The sequence below is a fragment of the Hypanus sabinus genome, chromosome X2, assembly GCF_030144855.1.
Source record: "Hypanus sabinus isolate sHypSab1 chromosome X2, sHypSab1.hap1, whole genome shotgun sequence".
NCBI lineage: Eukaryota > Metazoa > Chordata > Chondrichthyes > Myliobatiformes > Dasyatidae > Hypanus > Hypanus sabinus.
Genome location: NC_082739.1, coordinates 8,730,865 through 8,746,509, shown reverse-complemented (window position 1 = coordinate 8,746,509; position 15,645 = coordinate 8,730,865). Strand labels below are relative to the sequence as shown.

Sequence of the window (15,645 nt, the reverse complement as noted above, 5' to 3'; positions counted from 1 at the left end):
GCCGGCAACCCATTCCACACACTCACCACTCTGCATTTTTTTTAAAAGAAAACTTAACACTAACATCCCTTCTGTAACTACTTCCAAGCACCTTAAAACTGTGTCCTCTCGTGTTAGCCATTTCAGCCCCGGGGAAAAAGCCTCTGACGATCCACACGATCAATGTCTTTCATCATTTTATACACCTCTTATCAGGTCACCTCTCTTCCTCCGTTGCTCCAAGGAGAAAAGGGCGAGTTCATTCGACCTATTCTCATAAGGCATGCTCTCCAATCTGGGCAACATCCTTGTAAATCTCCTCTGTACCCTTTCTATAGTTCCCACGTCCTCCTTGTAGTGAGGTGACCAGTATTCCAAGTGGGGTCTGACCAGGGTTCTATACAGCTGTAACATTACCTCTCGGCTCTTGAACTCAATCCCATGGTTGATGAAGGCCAATACACCGTATGCCTTCTTAACCACAGAGTCAACCTGCACAGTTGCTTTGAGTGTCCTATGGACTCGGACCCCAAGATCCCTCTGATCCTCCACACTGCCAAGAGTCTTATCATTAATGCTGTATTCTGCCATCATATTTGACCTACTAAAATGAACCACCTCACACTTATCTGGGTTGAACTCCATCTGCCACTTCTCAGCCCAGTTTTGCATCCTGTTAATGTCCTGCTGTAACCTCTGACAGCCCTCCACACTATCCAGAACACCCCCAACCTTTGTGTCATCAGCAAATTTACTAATTTACAAAATTCATTAATTTCATGTAGACCATGAAATTAAGCAACAGATCTGCAGCAGAATTTTCTCTGGGAAGGCTAATGTAAAATAAATCTGCATTTATTAATTTTCTTTCTTTTTGTATTTGCACAGTTTGTAGCTCTTTGTACCCTGTTGCTGTGGTCTTTCATTGATTCTATTATAGTTATTGAATTTATTGAGTATGTCTTCAAGAAAATGAATCTGAGGGTTGCAAATGGGTGACATGTGTATATACTTTGATAATTTACTTTGAAGCTTGATAATTGCTCTAAAGCTTTTTTTACCCTCGTACCTTTTGCCCAAGAATTGCAGCTAACCTGCAACAAACTCCCCTTGGGAGTGAAGATGGTTTTTGGAACTGGCGGGCAGCTGTTCATTCCATGGGATTACTCCAGCAATGATTACACGAACCTCAGTGACTGAGTTTGCCTTTGAAGTTTGTATTTGTGTGTCCAGAGGCCACATTCCCAAAAAAATTGAGAGAATGGGCCTTACATTCTGTTGGCACACAGATTATCTACCAACCTGCACCACACTGTCCTCAACAATAAAAGCTCATAGACCCTGCTAATCATGGACTTCTTCATTTAAGTTGGAAGCTATCCCTCAATGAAGGCAGACTTTGCTCATATTTGCTATTGTCTTCAATGTGCCAGCTCAGCCTTGGTCAATTTAAGGAAAAGTGGTTTGAAATCTGAGACCACAGATCTGGTATTAAATTCCTGGTTAACCAGACAGCACTAACCTCTCTCTAATAGACTTGAAATGTGGGCTTCTCTGAGCAGGCAATGTACAAGCAAAATATCAATACTGTTTCTACAAAATCCTCCAAATTTTCTGAAAATTAGCCACTTTGGTGCTTTCTAGGCTAACATCCAAAGCAAGGACACCTAAGATACCTGTTCATTTTAAGAGGGAGTTCCTGAGAAGATGGTTCTTGCCAATTTTGACAGTAAGATAGCAGGACTGGATGTTAATCTTTGGGTATTCTAAGTTGATTTGTTGGCTTTTGGTGTTGTGCTGAAAGGGAGCCAAGCAAGATGAACTTTATTGCTGCCTCATGAGTGTCAAATACCAGCCATTAAAGTTTATGAGTACAGAAGTATAATTGGTGCTGAGTCCAAGGCTGCAAAGGGTTTGATGCAGTGGCTTACATGTGTTATTGGCATCAGTGATCATAGTCTCAAAGCTGTAAATGCTGCTAAGTTTCACTACATTCAATGGAAGGAATGGTTTAAAGTCATTAAAGGATGCCTTAGAATCCCCCTCTGTTGTCCTTGTACCTGGTAATTGCAGCAATATACCGTGTCTATAAAAAAATATTCGCCCCCTTTCAAAGTTGTCATGATTTATTGTTTTACAACACTGAAGCATAGTGGATTTAATTTGGCTTTTCTGATACTGATCAACAGAAAAGACTCTTGTGTCAAAGTGAAAACAAATTTCTGCAAATTGCTTTAAATTTATTACAATTATTAAACACAAAATAATTGATTGCATAATTACTCACTTCAAGACAGTATTTAATAGATATACGTTTGGCAGCAATTGCAGCCTTGAGTCTGTGTGGATAGGTCTCTGTCAGCTTTGCACACCTGGACACCGCAATTTTTCCCCATTCTTCTTTACAAAACTGCTCAAGCTGACTCGGATTGCATGGGGAGCATGAGTGAACAGCCCTTTTCAAGTCCAGCCACAAATTCTTAATTGGATTGAGGTCTGGACTCTGGCTTGGCCACACCAGGACATTAACCTTGTTATTTCTAAGCCATTCCTGTGTTGCTTTGGCTTTATACTTGGGGTCATTGTCTTGCTGAAAAACAAGTCTTTTCCCAAGCTGCAGTTCTCTTGCAGACTACATCAAGATTTCCCTGTATTTTGCCGCATTCATTTTACCCTCTGCCTCTCAAGCCTTCCAGGGCCTGCTGCAGTGAAGTATCCCCACAGCTTGATGCAGCTACAGCCATGTAGGGATGATGTGCAGTGTTTGGCTTACACCAAACATAGCATTTAGTCTGATGGCCAAAAAGCTCAATTTTGGTTTCATCAGACCATAGAATGTTCTATCAGCTGACTTCAGTGTCTCTCACATGCCTTCTAGCAAACTCCAGCTGAGATTTCATGTGAGTTCTTTTTATAACAGTGGCTTTCTCGTTGCCACTCTCTCATAAAGTTGGGACTGAAGAAGCACCCAGGCAACAGCTGTTGTATGCACAGTCTCTCCCATCTCAGCCACTGAAGCTAGTAACTCCTCCAGAGTTGTAATAGTCTCTTGGTGGTCTCCCTCACTAGTGTCCTACTTGCACGGTCACTTGGTTTTTGAGGACAGCCTACTCTAGGCAGATTTACAGCTGTGCCATATTCTTTCCATTTCTTGATGATTGGCCTAACTGTACTCCAAGGGATATTAAGTGACTTGAAAATTTTCTTGTATCCATATCCTGACTTGTGCTTTTCAATAACCTTTTCATGGAGTTGCTTGGAAGCTTTTGTCTTCATGGTGTAGTTTTTGCCAGGATACTGACTCACCAGCAGTGGGACCTTCCAGACACAGGTGTATTTTTTTTTAACTACAATTAGTTGAAACACCTTGACTGCACACAGGTGATCTCTGTTTAAATAATTATGTGGCTTCTAAAACCATTGGCTGCACCAGTGATAATTTGGTGTGTCATGTTAAATGGGGTGAATACTTAGCAATCAATAATTTTGTGCTGAGAGTCTTTTCTGTTGATCAGTGTCAAAAAAACCAAATTAAATCATTGTGATTCAATGTTGTAAAACAATAAAACATGAAAACTGGGCGGAGGGGTAATGAATACTTTTTTATAGGCACTGTATTAACTAATTTGGTTCAAATGAAGTTGGGATAGCAAAGGTTTGAAACCAAGTACATAACACCCTGAAGGATAAAGCTGTGTGAGTCCTCTGCATTTCAATGCCACTTTTACAGTCTTTGCAACTTCGAACTCCAGCCAGTGTTGTATTGCAAGACCGGTAATCTGTTATATATTGTAATGTTTTTTGCTGAGCATAAATTCTGCCTGCATGGTTTAAAAGGAGTGGAAAATTGTTTATTAACACTTATTCCTCTCAGCCAGTGGTTCCCAACCTTTATTATGACATTGACCAATACCATTAAGCAAGGGGTCTATGGACCCCAGGTTTGGAACCCCCTGCACTAAACAAAACCTTGTAATCTATCATTTGCATTTCCTGCTTAGGGAATTTTCCAGTGTAGAAATTAGCTGTTAATGTGAACGTAAGTGCTGAAATCTAAACTAGAATTGGTCAAATAGCCATTCAAGGTTTAACTGGTCTGCAAATTCACAGGAGATCCTCGACTTCGTCCACCTTGATCATCCCATCTCTTGATTCTTCTAAAGAATAAGTGATTGTTTTGGGGGTATTAAATATTTTTCAGTAACTGACCACCCAGAATAGTAATGTCAAAAAATGCAGGAGACAACTCTGCATGTTGAACAGCTTCTGTGTCAAGAGAAGCATTTAATAATTCAGGTGCCAGAATCTTTGCACAAAGTGGGAATGGAAATACATTTTCCAGGAACAAGTGATGGAAGGAGTGATAGAATTAAAGGAACATCTGGTGGGATGAGACTAAATGTAGCAGTTGGAAGCAGCATGCTGCTTTATCTGTGTAATGTGTTCTTAATAAGAAAGCTGTGGGACTTGTGCAGTAGAAAATTTAAAAATTGAATCAAAATGTTGACTGGTAGTTGGTAGAGGTAGTCTGTTCCAATACAGTCAAGAGGGGATGGTGTTTATGACAAAAACAAAAGAGTCCTATGAAATCCCGTGTTGTGTGAAGGTTGCAGAATAAACAATACATAATAGTAATAATAATTACAAGACAAGCACACAACAGACTGGTGCAAAGATTGTCATGCAAGGAAAAATAAGTTTGTAATATAGTAAAGGCTGAGTTGAGAATTCTATAATTTAGAAAGCTGCAGCCTATCCAATGGATGATGAGGTGCCACTCATTAAGCTTGTATTGGGCCTCTTGTGCAGAAAGTAATGGATGGATCAGAGTCTAATGGAGAATTAAAGTGGTAAGCAACTGGAAGCTTCAAAGTTCAAAATAAATTTGTTATCAGAGTACGTACATGTCACCAGATACAACACTGAGATTCATTATCTTGCAGGCAATCACAGTAAATCGCAAGAAACATAATGGATTCCCACTGCTGTGTGTAAGGAATTCTTACTGTGACTGCATGGGTTTCCTCCGGGTGTTCCGATTTCCCCCCACAGTCCAAAGTGGTAGTAACGGTTGGTAGGTTAATTGGTCATTGTAAATTGTCCTGTAATTAGGCCAGGGTTATATTGGGGATTGCTGGGCAGCCTGGCTCCAAAGGCCAGAAGGGCCTATTCCGAGCTGTATCTCAATAAATAAAACAATGAAAGACTGCATCCAACAGGATGGACAAACAAGACAACAATCTGCAAATACAAAGAGAAAAACATAGAAATAATAAATAAGTAATAAGTATTGAGGAGATGTGTTCTTGAAAGCAATAGTCCATAGGTTGTGGGAACAGTTCAGTGATGTGGTAAGTGAAGTTATCTCCTAGTTCAAGAACCTGATGAATGAGGGGCAATAACTTCTGCTGAGCCTAGTGATGTGGGTCCTGAGGCTCTGTACCTCCTCTTGCTGTTACCATCAGAGGGAAGAGAGCATGACCTGGGTGGTGGAAGTCCTCAATAATGGATGCTGCTTTTCCTGCGACAGCACTCTATGCAGATATGCTCAGTGGTGGGGAGGGCTTTAACCAGGGTGGACTGAGCCATCTCCACTACTTTGTGTAGGCCTTTCCATTTCAAGGGCATTTGTATTTCCATACCAGGCTATGATTGAACCGGTATATTCTCTTCCACGCATCTATAGAGTGTGTGGTGGCAAGTATATTCCTTCGGACTGAATGCAGGTGCTACACAAAGCCATCTCTCCATCTGTATTGGTTCCTCCATTATAATGGAGATTATCCATATGAACATGATAATCCATATGAATCTTGGGTCAAAAATTCCAGGATCCCGTACCTGTTAATTACATTTAGCTTCTACGTAAAGGTATTACCCCCTATTGCTGCAAATTAATCTTCTGTAATAATAATTGAAGTGCATAATAGTGCAAGATCTTCATAACTGGTGAATTTTTCTTCCAACCTATACAGTGTACATCTGAAGATTGAAGAGAAGATATCTTTGGTATGTGGCCGTGATGGTGGTTTGCAAAACATGGAGGTACATGGCATGATCATGCTAAGAGTTACTGATGAAAAGCAAGGAAGAATTCGTCTTCAAGTGGAGAATGATGATAAAAAGGGAATTCAACTGCAGGTATAAATAATAGTTGTGTGTATGATTGGAGATTGAGAGGAGTTTGGTTGAAGTGAAGGAATTAGAAAACTTCCTGGGAGAAATGGTTGGTTCAAGAGCACAGCTCTGGTGGCTAGATAGAAGTGGAAATTAGGGAAGTCAAGTTTATTGTCATTTAATTATAACATGTATACTGACAAATGAGCCGTTTCTCCAAACCAGGGTGTAAAGCACAGTAGTACGTAACACACACTAACTTATGAAAGTAAGGATAAAATCTACAAATAAATTGTGTAATAAGCAAACTGAGGTGCATAAATATTGTAAATACAGAACAGATTAACCAGTGACACACTTCAAATGCAATGCAGCAGGGAGTTCAAAAGCCTGATGGCCTGAGGGAAGAAACTGTTTCCCACACTGACCTGTAATCTGTCATTCTTGTTTTTATGCATCAGAGTATCCTACCTGATGGTAGAAAGTCAAAGAGGATGCTGGGTGGGATCCTTAATAATACCAAGGGCCCTGTGTGTGCAGCACTCCTGATAAATGTCCCTGATGGATGGCAGGGAGGCTCCTATGATCCTCTCAGCTGTTCTTACAGTCCTTTGTAGGGACTTCTGGTCTGATGCTTGACTGCTTCCATACCAGATGGAGATGCAACTTGTCAGGATGCTCTCAATGGTGCTTCTATAAAAATGCAGTTAAGATGGGGGTGGGGTGGGGCTCGCTTGCCTCAATCTCCTTTAGAAGTGGAGACCCTGCTGTGCTGACTTGTTCAGAGAGCTGATTTTAAGGGAGCAGGTGAGATCATCCGTGATGTGAACTCCCAGGAACTTGGTACACTTAACTCTTTCTATAGCTGAGCCATGTTTGTCTGTACCTTCCAGAAGTCCACAATGATTTCCTTAGTCTTCTCTACATTCAGACTTGGGTTGCTGATTTCACACCAGTCCGCCAGCCGCTCTGCTTCCTCTCTGTGCTCCGACCCATTATCGTTGTAGATGAGGCCAACCACTGTTTTGTCATCCGCAAACTTGATGACATGGTTTGAGTTGAATGAACCCTGTGAACAGCAGCAGGCTGAGCACACAGCCTTGGTGAGCACCAGTGCTCAGCATAATGGGACAGAGACGTTGCCGTCCACACAGATTGACTGTGGTCTTACTGTTAAGAAGTGCTGCATCCGATTGCAGAGGGAGGTGTTCAGACCCTGTGAGGACAGTTTCCCCACCAGTTACCGGGGTCTGATGCCGAACTGAAGACTATAAACAGCAGCTGGCATGTGAGACCCCATTTTCCAGGTGAGACAGGACAGAGTGGAAGGCAGAGGCTAATGCATTGTCAATGGATCGATATGAGCGATAAAGCCAATTGCAAAGGGTCCAATGTAGCCGGGAGAAAGGCTTTAATGTGTTCCATGACCAGCCGCTCAAAGCATTTCGTAATGGTTGATGTTAATGTCACTGGACGATGGTCATTTAGACAGGTTGGTCTCACCTTTGGCATTGGAATGTTGGTTGCCACCTTGAAAATTGAGGGGACAGTGAACATTCCAGAGAGATGTTGAATATATCTGTCAGCACCTCAGCTGGGCTGTGCAGTCTTTCAGCCAGACAGAATGTCTGCTCCCCTGCCTTCCTTGCCAGCACTTTCTTCTGTGCATCAAATTGGGCATAAAAGACATCCAGCCTGTCAGGGAGTGAGTCATCCTGGTCACTAATGTGCAGGGTAAACTTATAATCTGTAATCTTCTCAATTCCCTGCCACCTGCGCCTCATGTCTCTGGTATCACAGAAGTAGTGTAAATTCTCTGAGAATGCGCCTGTTTTGCCTTCCTGATGGAGCAGAAAAGCACAGTTCTTGCTTTCCAGCGATCTGTCGCATCCCCCGATTTTAAGGCAGCATCATGATCCCTCAGCTATGCACGGACCTCTGCAGTAAGCCATAGCTTCTGATTTGCCCTCACCCGGAGGTGTTTTGAGATGGTACCATCCTCAGTTCAATTCTCTATGTAGCTGATAACAAAATCCACATATTCTTTGATATTAACATGGTTGCAATAGTCAGCCTTCCTGAACATTTTCCAGTTTGTGTTTTCAAAGCAGTTCTTGGCCCATTTGGTTAGTGGTTTGTATGCTGGAATCAATATCTGAGAGCCCAATGTGGGGCCAAGGAACTGCTTTATATGCACCTGGTATATTAGTATAAATCAGGTCTGGTGTATTTTCATTCTGGAAGCAAAACCAACATGCTGCTGGAATTTTGGCAGGACTATTTTCAGTTCTGCATGGTTAAAGTTAGTTGTGACAATGAAGATACCATTAGGGTGTTTGAAACTCACTGGTGCTGTTGAGCTCAAGTAGTGCCTCACTGGTCCGTTGGGGGGTGGGGGGCTGCGGGGGCGATATATACAGCTACCAGCACAATAGTTCAACTGTAATGAGCTCCCTCGGTATATAAAACAGTCTGCACTTCACAAAAATGAATTCAATCATCAGTGAACAGTGGGATACCACTGCTAAAGCCTCCATACAGCAGTTGTAATTATGTAAATACAGATGTCAGCTCTGAGGGTCTTGCCTGAGATCGCTGGGTTCCTGTCAGCCTGATATGATACATCCTGAAACCCTCCAGCTAAATGGCCACATCTGGTATTAAGTCCTGAAGCCAAGTTTCAGTGAGAATGAGTGCACAAATGTTCCTCATTTCAATGAGGGCATGGATAGCACTATTTTGAATGACTTCTGAGTTTGTGGGCAACAGATTCAAAGTGAAGTGTAGATGTAGGACATGATAGTGCAGATAGGTTGCTGAAACTCACTTTTGAGTTAAAACGCCAAGTTTGCAAAAGATTTTGTTTAATGTCGATCAGAGCATGGCAAAAAGGGTGGAATAGGTATCTTGGAAAAGTTCTTTGAAATAACTTGAAGACTTTGGATTTGATCTTCCAAATTTAGTTACATGGAGAATCTTTTAGTCACATGGGAAATCTTGTCAGGACTATATTTGACAAGAGGTCTGGCATTTTGCAGCTTGTGTAAAGATGATGAGAAGTGGTCTTATTAACGTACATGTAGTTGTGTTGATTGAGGGCTTTAGAAGGCAGCATATTGGTGAAAAATGGAAGTCCAGAATTGATAACTGTAGTATTTCCAATGCAAGTGATCTTTCTAGCTACAATTGGTTAGTTAGGATTAGGACCAAGCAGTTCCATTTTGCTGGTCAGTAATGTAACAATGTGGAGGAATACCTGATGAGGGACAGCAGCAGCTATGGGAAGGTGTGGAGGGATATTTTACTTTAGCCAAACTCAAACAATGTCACTAAGATTTTTGAGGTTTTTTTTCCCATGCTGGTTGAAGAAACACTATTAGAAATTCAGCTATGGAACTCAAAAGCTTGGAGTGATGAGCAAAGACTTGAGAAAGAGAAGTTGAAAGCAAGATGTTTGCAGGGCAGAGGTATTAAATGCTTTTTTGAAAAGGGCACATCCTTTTAGAAGTGGGTTGTGATGCAAAAGTGCAAACGTGGTACAAGGCAGTGAACAGACTGCATTTTGTGTTTTTTATTCAAAATTATTCTTTGGCTCCTGGTTGAGCTCTCCTTTAGTAGAAACTCAAACTACATTAAGGTCATGATATTTGGTTTTATACTCTTTATTTTTTTTGCATCCAGACTCATCCAAATGTAGATAAAAAGCTTTTCACTGCAGAGTCATTGATCGGCTTAAAGAATCCTGAGAAATCGTTCCCTCTGAATAATGATGTGGGTGTCCTGAAGTGGAGATTGCAAACTACTGATGATGCCTTTATTCCCCTTGCGAGTAAGTACTGAAGTTAGAAATAGCAATTGGTGCATGGGTACTTTCCTATCTGGAAGAAGAAAATGTTCTCAATCTATAAATGGTCATCTTTTTTCCTTTAACTCTAGAATTCCTCTGGTTTCATATTTTTTCCCTCTTGCATCTGAATTTTTAATTAAGCATCTAGTCATTACTCCTCCTTTCTTGCCACTGTGTCAAACTTTTGAAAATACCTTGGAGTTTCTGTCCTTACAATGCTATATAAATGCAAGTTATCAGAAGATAAACACTTGTGTTAGGAAGCAGAATTTGAATAGTGTTCCAGTGGTTGATTTTAATTTCAGGTGTTGCCCAAGTTAGGAATGTCCTGATTTATGGAAATCAAACTTTACACAAATACTTTCATGCAATTGTAATAATGCATTGAGTTAGTATAGATAAAAGGTGCCCATAAGACATGGGAGCAGAATTAGGCCATTTGGTCCGTCAAGCCTGCTTTGCCATTCAATCATGGCTGATCCTTTTTTCTCTCTTTCCCCCCCCCCCAGGTCCCACTCACTGTAATCTTTGATGCTGTGGCCAATCAAGAACCTATCAATCTCCACCTTAAATACACCCAATGACCTGTTAGCAATGCCTGTGGTAACAAATTCCACAAATTTGCCACCCTTTACCAAAAGAAATTTTTCTGCATCTGTTTTAAATGATGCCCCTCTATCCTGAGGCTGTGGCCTCTTGTCGTAGACTCCCCCACCATGGGATACATCCTTTCCACATAAAGATACTCTGTCTAGGCCTTTCTACATTCGAAAGGTTTCAATGAGATTCACCCCCCCCCCCCCCACCCCATTCTTCTAAATTCCAGTGAGTACAAGCCCAGAGCCATCAAACATACCTCGTATGATAACCCTTTCATTCTTGGAATTATCCTTGTGAACTTCCTCTGAACCCTCTCCAGTGCCAGCACATCTTAGATGAGAAGCCAAAACTGTTCACAATACTCCAGGTGAGGCCTCACCAGTGCCTTTATAAAGCCTCAGCATCGCATCCTTGCTCTATTCTGGACCTCTTGAAACGAATGTTAACATTGCATTTCCTTTCCTCACCACTGACTCAACCTGCAGGTTAACCTTTTAGGGTGTTCTGCACAAAGACTCCCAAGTCCCTTTGCATCTTAAATTTTTGTATTTTCTCCCTATTCACAAAATAGCCTGCACATTTATTTCTTCAACCGGGATGTTTCTGGCTTGGGGAGAAATAAGCTTATGGACAGTTCCCAGGAACAAACCCTTTGTGTAACCTGGAGAAGGCCCTGTACTGTGATGCTACTAAAACCTGGGAACCTTTCCTTTAGTATCTGACACAAAACTGTGACAATAAATAAATCCATCAATGAGTATTAAATGTGTTCTTAAATGTTAATGGTATCAGAGTTTTGAAAGAAAAAGATCCCTCAATACATTAATTAAGACAATAGGCAATGAGACATTCACTTGCAGATCCAGAAATCACCAGGTTTCTTGACTGACTACATTCTCCATCCAAGAATTCAATTTTAATTGTGCATGTAGTTGTCTTAAGTGATATTTGAAATCCATCTGCCCTTTTTACTGTTTCAGGTCTTCTTTTAATATCACTTTGGCTCTAATTTTATTTTTGTCACTTAATTAAGCACGATCTCCAAAACAGAAAGATATCCTAAATTGATCACCTATCAATTTGTAAGCAGAACTACAGGTTGTGAAGTCTGCATTTAGGATTTAATCAACATTGGTTTTCTGGTTTTTGATTAAAGATCCCCTTTCAATGGAGGTGATTTGGTTCAACTACTATAAAGATTTTGTTGATAGGTTATTCAGTAAATAATTAATTGATCTAATAGTTTAGGCAGCTTCTGTTCAAACTTGGGGTATTTCCATTATTTTCAAGCTATTTTCATTACTTTTTTCTAAATTAGTTAACTGTTGGCCTTCTGAGAGTGCTACCGGCTGTGATGTAAATATTGAGTACGAGTTACAGGAGAGCAGTCTGGAACTAAATGATGTTGTTATCGCCATCCCTCTTCCGTAAGTGGTTTTGCAACTGCAAAAGTTTATTCCTTTTTTGTTTCTTCTGCTTGTTTCCTTAACTTTATTTTCACCAGTTAATGTGTTTTCTCCAGCTTTATGAAATTTTAGAAGTGAAACTATTTTGTTATGTCTACTGAGCTTCAAGCCAGTCAGAGATCAATTTGGTGCCTTGCTGTTTAAAATCTACAAGCACTTGGCAGGAACGATGTCTTACTTAAATTATTTTGTAAAATATTGAGGTGACAGTGAAGGTATCCCTGACATTCAGGCAACTGTATACATGTAATAATTGTTTCTCTAGTACTACATTCAAAGTTTACTTCTGTTGTACTTAGGGCTGGTCCTGGGACTCTATTAATTAGTGAACTGGAAGGCGAGTATCGCCATGACAACCGGAAAAACTTGCTTGAGTGGTGCCTGCCAGTCATAGATGCCAAAAACAAATCTGGTAGCATGGAGTTCAGTTTTCCAGGACACCCCAATGATTTCTTTCCAATCCACGTGTCATTTGTGTCCAAAAAGAACTACTGCAATATACAGGTACGAATTCTGATTAAAATACCTTACCGTTCAAGAAGGTTTCAAGTATACCTTGAATAGGATAGGAATTGGGTGGAATTTGTGCTGAAGGAGTTGTTAGGATTCAGTTGGGTTTAGTAGAGAAGCTGTTGAGTTTTCAGCAATTTCCCAAGTCTCAACATGTATTTATCAACAACATGTAAAGTTAACGCTACTGTACATTTTGAATTTCTTACACGTGGTTAAGTTTGTTCAACCAACAGCCCAGACATTTGGGCTCATAACACAAAGAAGCAATTTCAAATCTCAGCATATTAGTTGGGGAGTTTAAATTTCTTTATATTATTTTGGTGATCTTGATTTTTATTAAACCCCATCTGGTTTGCTAACTTTATAGTGAAAGAAGTTAAGCATCCTTGTCCAGCCACCCATCATGAATCCAACAGTAATATGATGGGCTCAAATACAGTCTGACCCAGAACTGGGAAAAGGAAATAAATGCTGTCCATGCCATGACACTTGCATCCTACACAACTGATTTTTAGGAAACATTAAATTAAACCTCATGCTGCTGCTACTATAACAGCGTGACCTTAAAACAATGATTCAGTCTTGCAAGTTTAACATTTGTGTCTATAAGTGGAATGAGCTACAAATTGAATTCCCCCAATAAAAAAATTACTTGACAAAATTAAAACTTGGTCTTTTCTCTTGGTGTCACTAACCAGTGGTGCCGTTTTGTTTATGGATATGTGATTGCCCTTACCACCTGTATTGAGATTTGCTGCTTAGAAAAAAGTTAAAGCCATAGCTGAAGTCAGCAGAAACCATCTGATGGGCTTGTGATTGTCTACTGTGTTTTTGGGGAAAAGTGGGTTAATATTGGAAATTAAAGCTTATCCTCTTCATCCACAGGTGAGCGGAGTAAATCATGTTGACAGCAACAGTCCAGTGAGGTTCTCTCTGGAAACCATGTTTTTGGTTGACAGGTATGAAATACTGTAAAATCAACACTCAAGAAATATCCAGAGAACCCAAGAGCAGGTATCACTGAGCTGCATATAAGAACAGAGACCATAAACTTCAAAAATAAAATTGCACAGTGTATAGGGGGAAGTTTCTAAATGCTTAAAGAGCAATGTGGTTTATTGTCCAAACATGCTGACTATTCTCAGATCACAAAAGGAGTTTGATATTAATACTTTAATTAACCAAGTAAATGTGTTTTTGTTTTGGAAGGAGGGAGTGGGAGGAATGACATTTGGTAGCATCTACAGCATCTTGTATGTCAACCACAGCACCCCTTATTCCTTATTGTATTGCCTCATTGGCTGTAATTATCATTTTAGGCCTATTTTTGTTGAGTTAGTATTAAGGTGAAGTGAATTTTTTCCTTTCCTTTTGTTCCTTGATTTGGATGAAAACATGATCAAAACAAATTTTGTAACCCTGTAAAGTGTATTGAGGGAATATGACAACATTCCAATGTAAAAAGACTTCAAAATGTAATCTTTAAGATGATTAAAAGTATATTGTAAAACAATGTGATGTTGCTTTGTTTCTCTGTGGACACAGGTTGAGTCATAACTACAACACTGAAATCTACATCTTGAAGGTGTAAGGAAGGATGAATAATTTCTCTAAACTGTGGTGCAACATGTGGTAGGGTTGAATTGGATGTGATCTGGTCATTGTTATGACAGCCAGGGAGTTTAAATTCTCACTGCTTTTTACTCCAGAAATATGAAATTACCAGACATAAAGAACATAAGAAATAGGAGCAGGAGTAGACCATCTGGTCTGTCGAGCCTGCTCTGCCATTCAATAAGATCATGGCTGATCTGACCATTTCCATCTACCTGCCTTTTCCCCATAACCCTTAATTCCTCTACTATGCAAAAATCTATCCAACCTTGTCTTGGATAAATTTACTGAGGTAGCCTCTACTGTTTCATTGGGCAGAAAATTCCACAGATTCACCACTCTTTGGGGGAAAAGCAGTTCCTTGTCTCCAACCTAAATTTACTCTCTTGAATCTTGAGGTTAGGTCCCCTAGCTTTAGCCTCACCAACCAATGGAAATAGCTTTCCTGCCTCTAATCTATCCTTTAATTTTATGTTTCTATAAGATGATCTCTCATTCTTCTGAATTCCAGTAAGTGCAGTCCCAGGCAACTGAATCTCTCCTCATAGTCTAACCCCCTCATCTCTGGAATCAGCCTGGTGAACCTCCTCTCCACTGCCTTCAAAGCTAGTATATGCTTAAGTAAGGAGACCAGAACTGCATGCAATACTCCAGGTGCAGCCTCACCGGTATCTTATACAGTTGCAGCATAACCTCCCTGCTCTTAAATTCAATTCCTCCAGCAATGATAGCCTGGTGTGCCTGCAAACCAACCTTCTGCAATTCATGCACAAGCACTCCCAAGTCCTTCTGCACAGCATTTAAATACTATTTAAATAATAATCTTATTTTCCATTTTTCCTTCCAAAGTGGATGACCTGGCATTGTACTCCATCTGCCAGGCCCTTGCCCACTCACTTAACCAATCTATATCTCTCTGCAGACTCTTCGTATCCTCTGCACAGTTTGCTTTTCCACTGAATTTAGTGTCATTAGCAAATTTAGATAAACTACACTCAGCCCCATCTTCCAGATCATTAATGTATACCGTGAACAGTTGCAAGCCCAACACTGACCACTGCAGCACACTGCAGTGGTGCAGTGTTGCAGTGTTGCACTGGTTGTCAACCAGAGAAACACCCATGCATCCCAATTCTCTGCTTTCTATTGGTTAACCAATCCTCTATCTGCTAATACATCACCCCCAACTCTATGCATCCTTATCTTACGGCTAAGTCTTTTATGTGGCTCCTTATAGAACATCTTCTGGAAATCCAAGTAAATAACTTCCATCTGTTTCCCTCTGTCCACTGTGCTTGTTATATCCTCAAAGAACTCCAGTAAGTTTATCAAACAGGACCTGCCTTTGCTGAATCCATGCTGCGTCTGCCTGACAGATCCATTTCTTTCCAGATGCCTCACTATTTCTTCTTTAATGAAAGCCTATAGTTGGCTAACTGGCCTATAGTTACCTGTCTTTTGCCTACATTTAATTTTTGTACAGTGGTGTGACATTTGCCTTCTTCCAAT

At 40.5% G+C, this 15,645-nt stretch overlaps 1 protein-coding gene across 5 annotated transcripts in view; it reads left to right on the top strand.

Annotated features, from left to right (window-relative positions):
- Positions 1–14,035, top strand: part of LOC132385130 (coatomer subunit delta-like) — a 49,778-nt gene extending 35,743 nt beyond the window's left edge. For all 5 annotated transcript variants that reach the window (XM_059956931.1, XM_059956934.1, XM_059956929.1 and 2 more), the window contains 5 exons: positions 5,955–6,120; positions 9,778–9,925; positions 11,862–11,970; positions 12,309–12,513; positions 13,408–14,035. In XM_059956931.1, the coding sequence (XP_059812914.1) occupies positions 5,955–6,120; positions 9,778–9,925; positions 11,862–11,970; positions 12,309–12,513; positions 13,408–13,497 (718 nt within the window). In that variant the 3' untranslated portion in view covers positions 13,498–14,035. The remainder of the gene's footprint in view (positions 1–5,954; positions 6,121–9,777; positions 9,926–11,861; positions 11,971–12,308; positions 12,514–13,407) is intronic.
- The last annotated feature ends 1,610 nt before the right edge of the window (positions 14,036–15,645 follow it).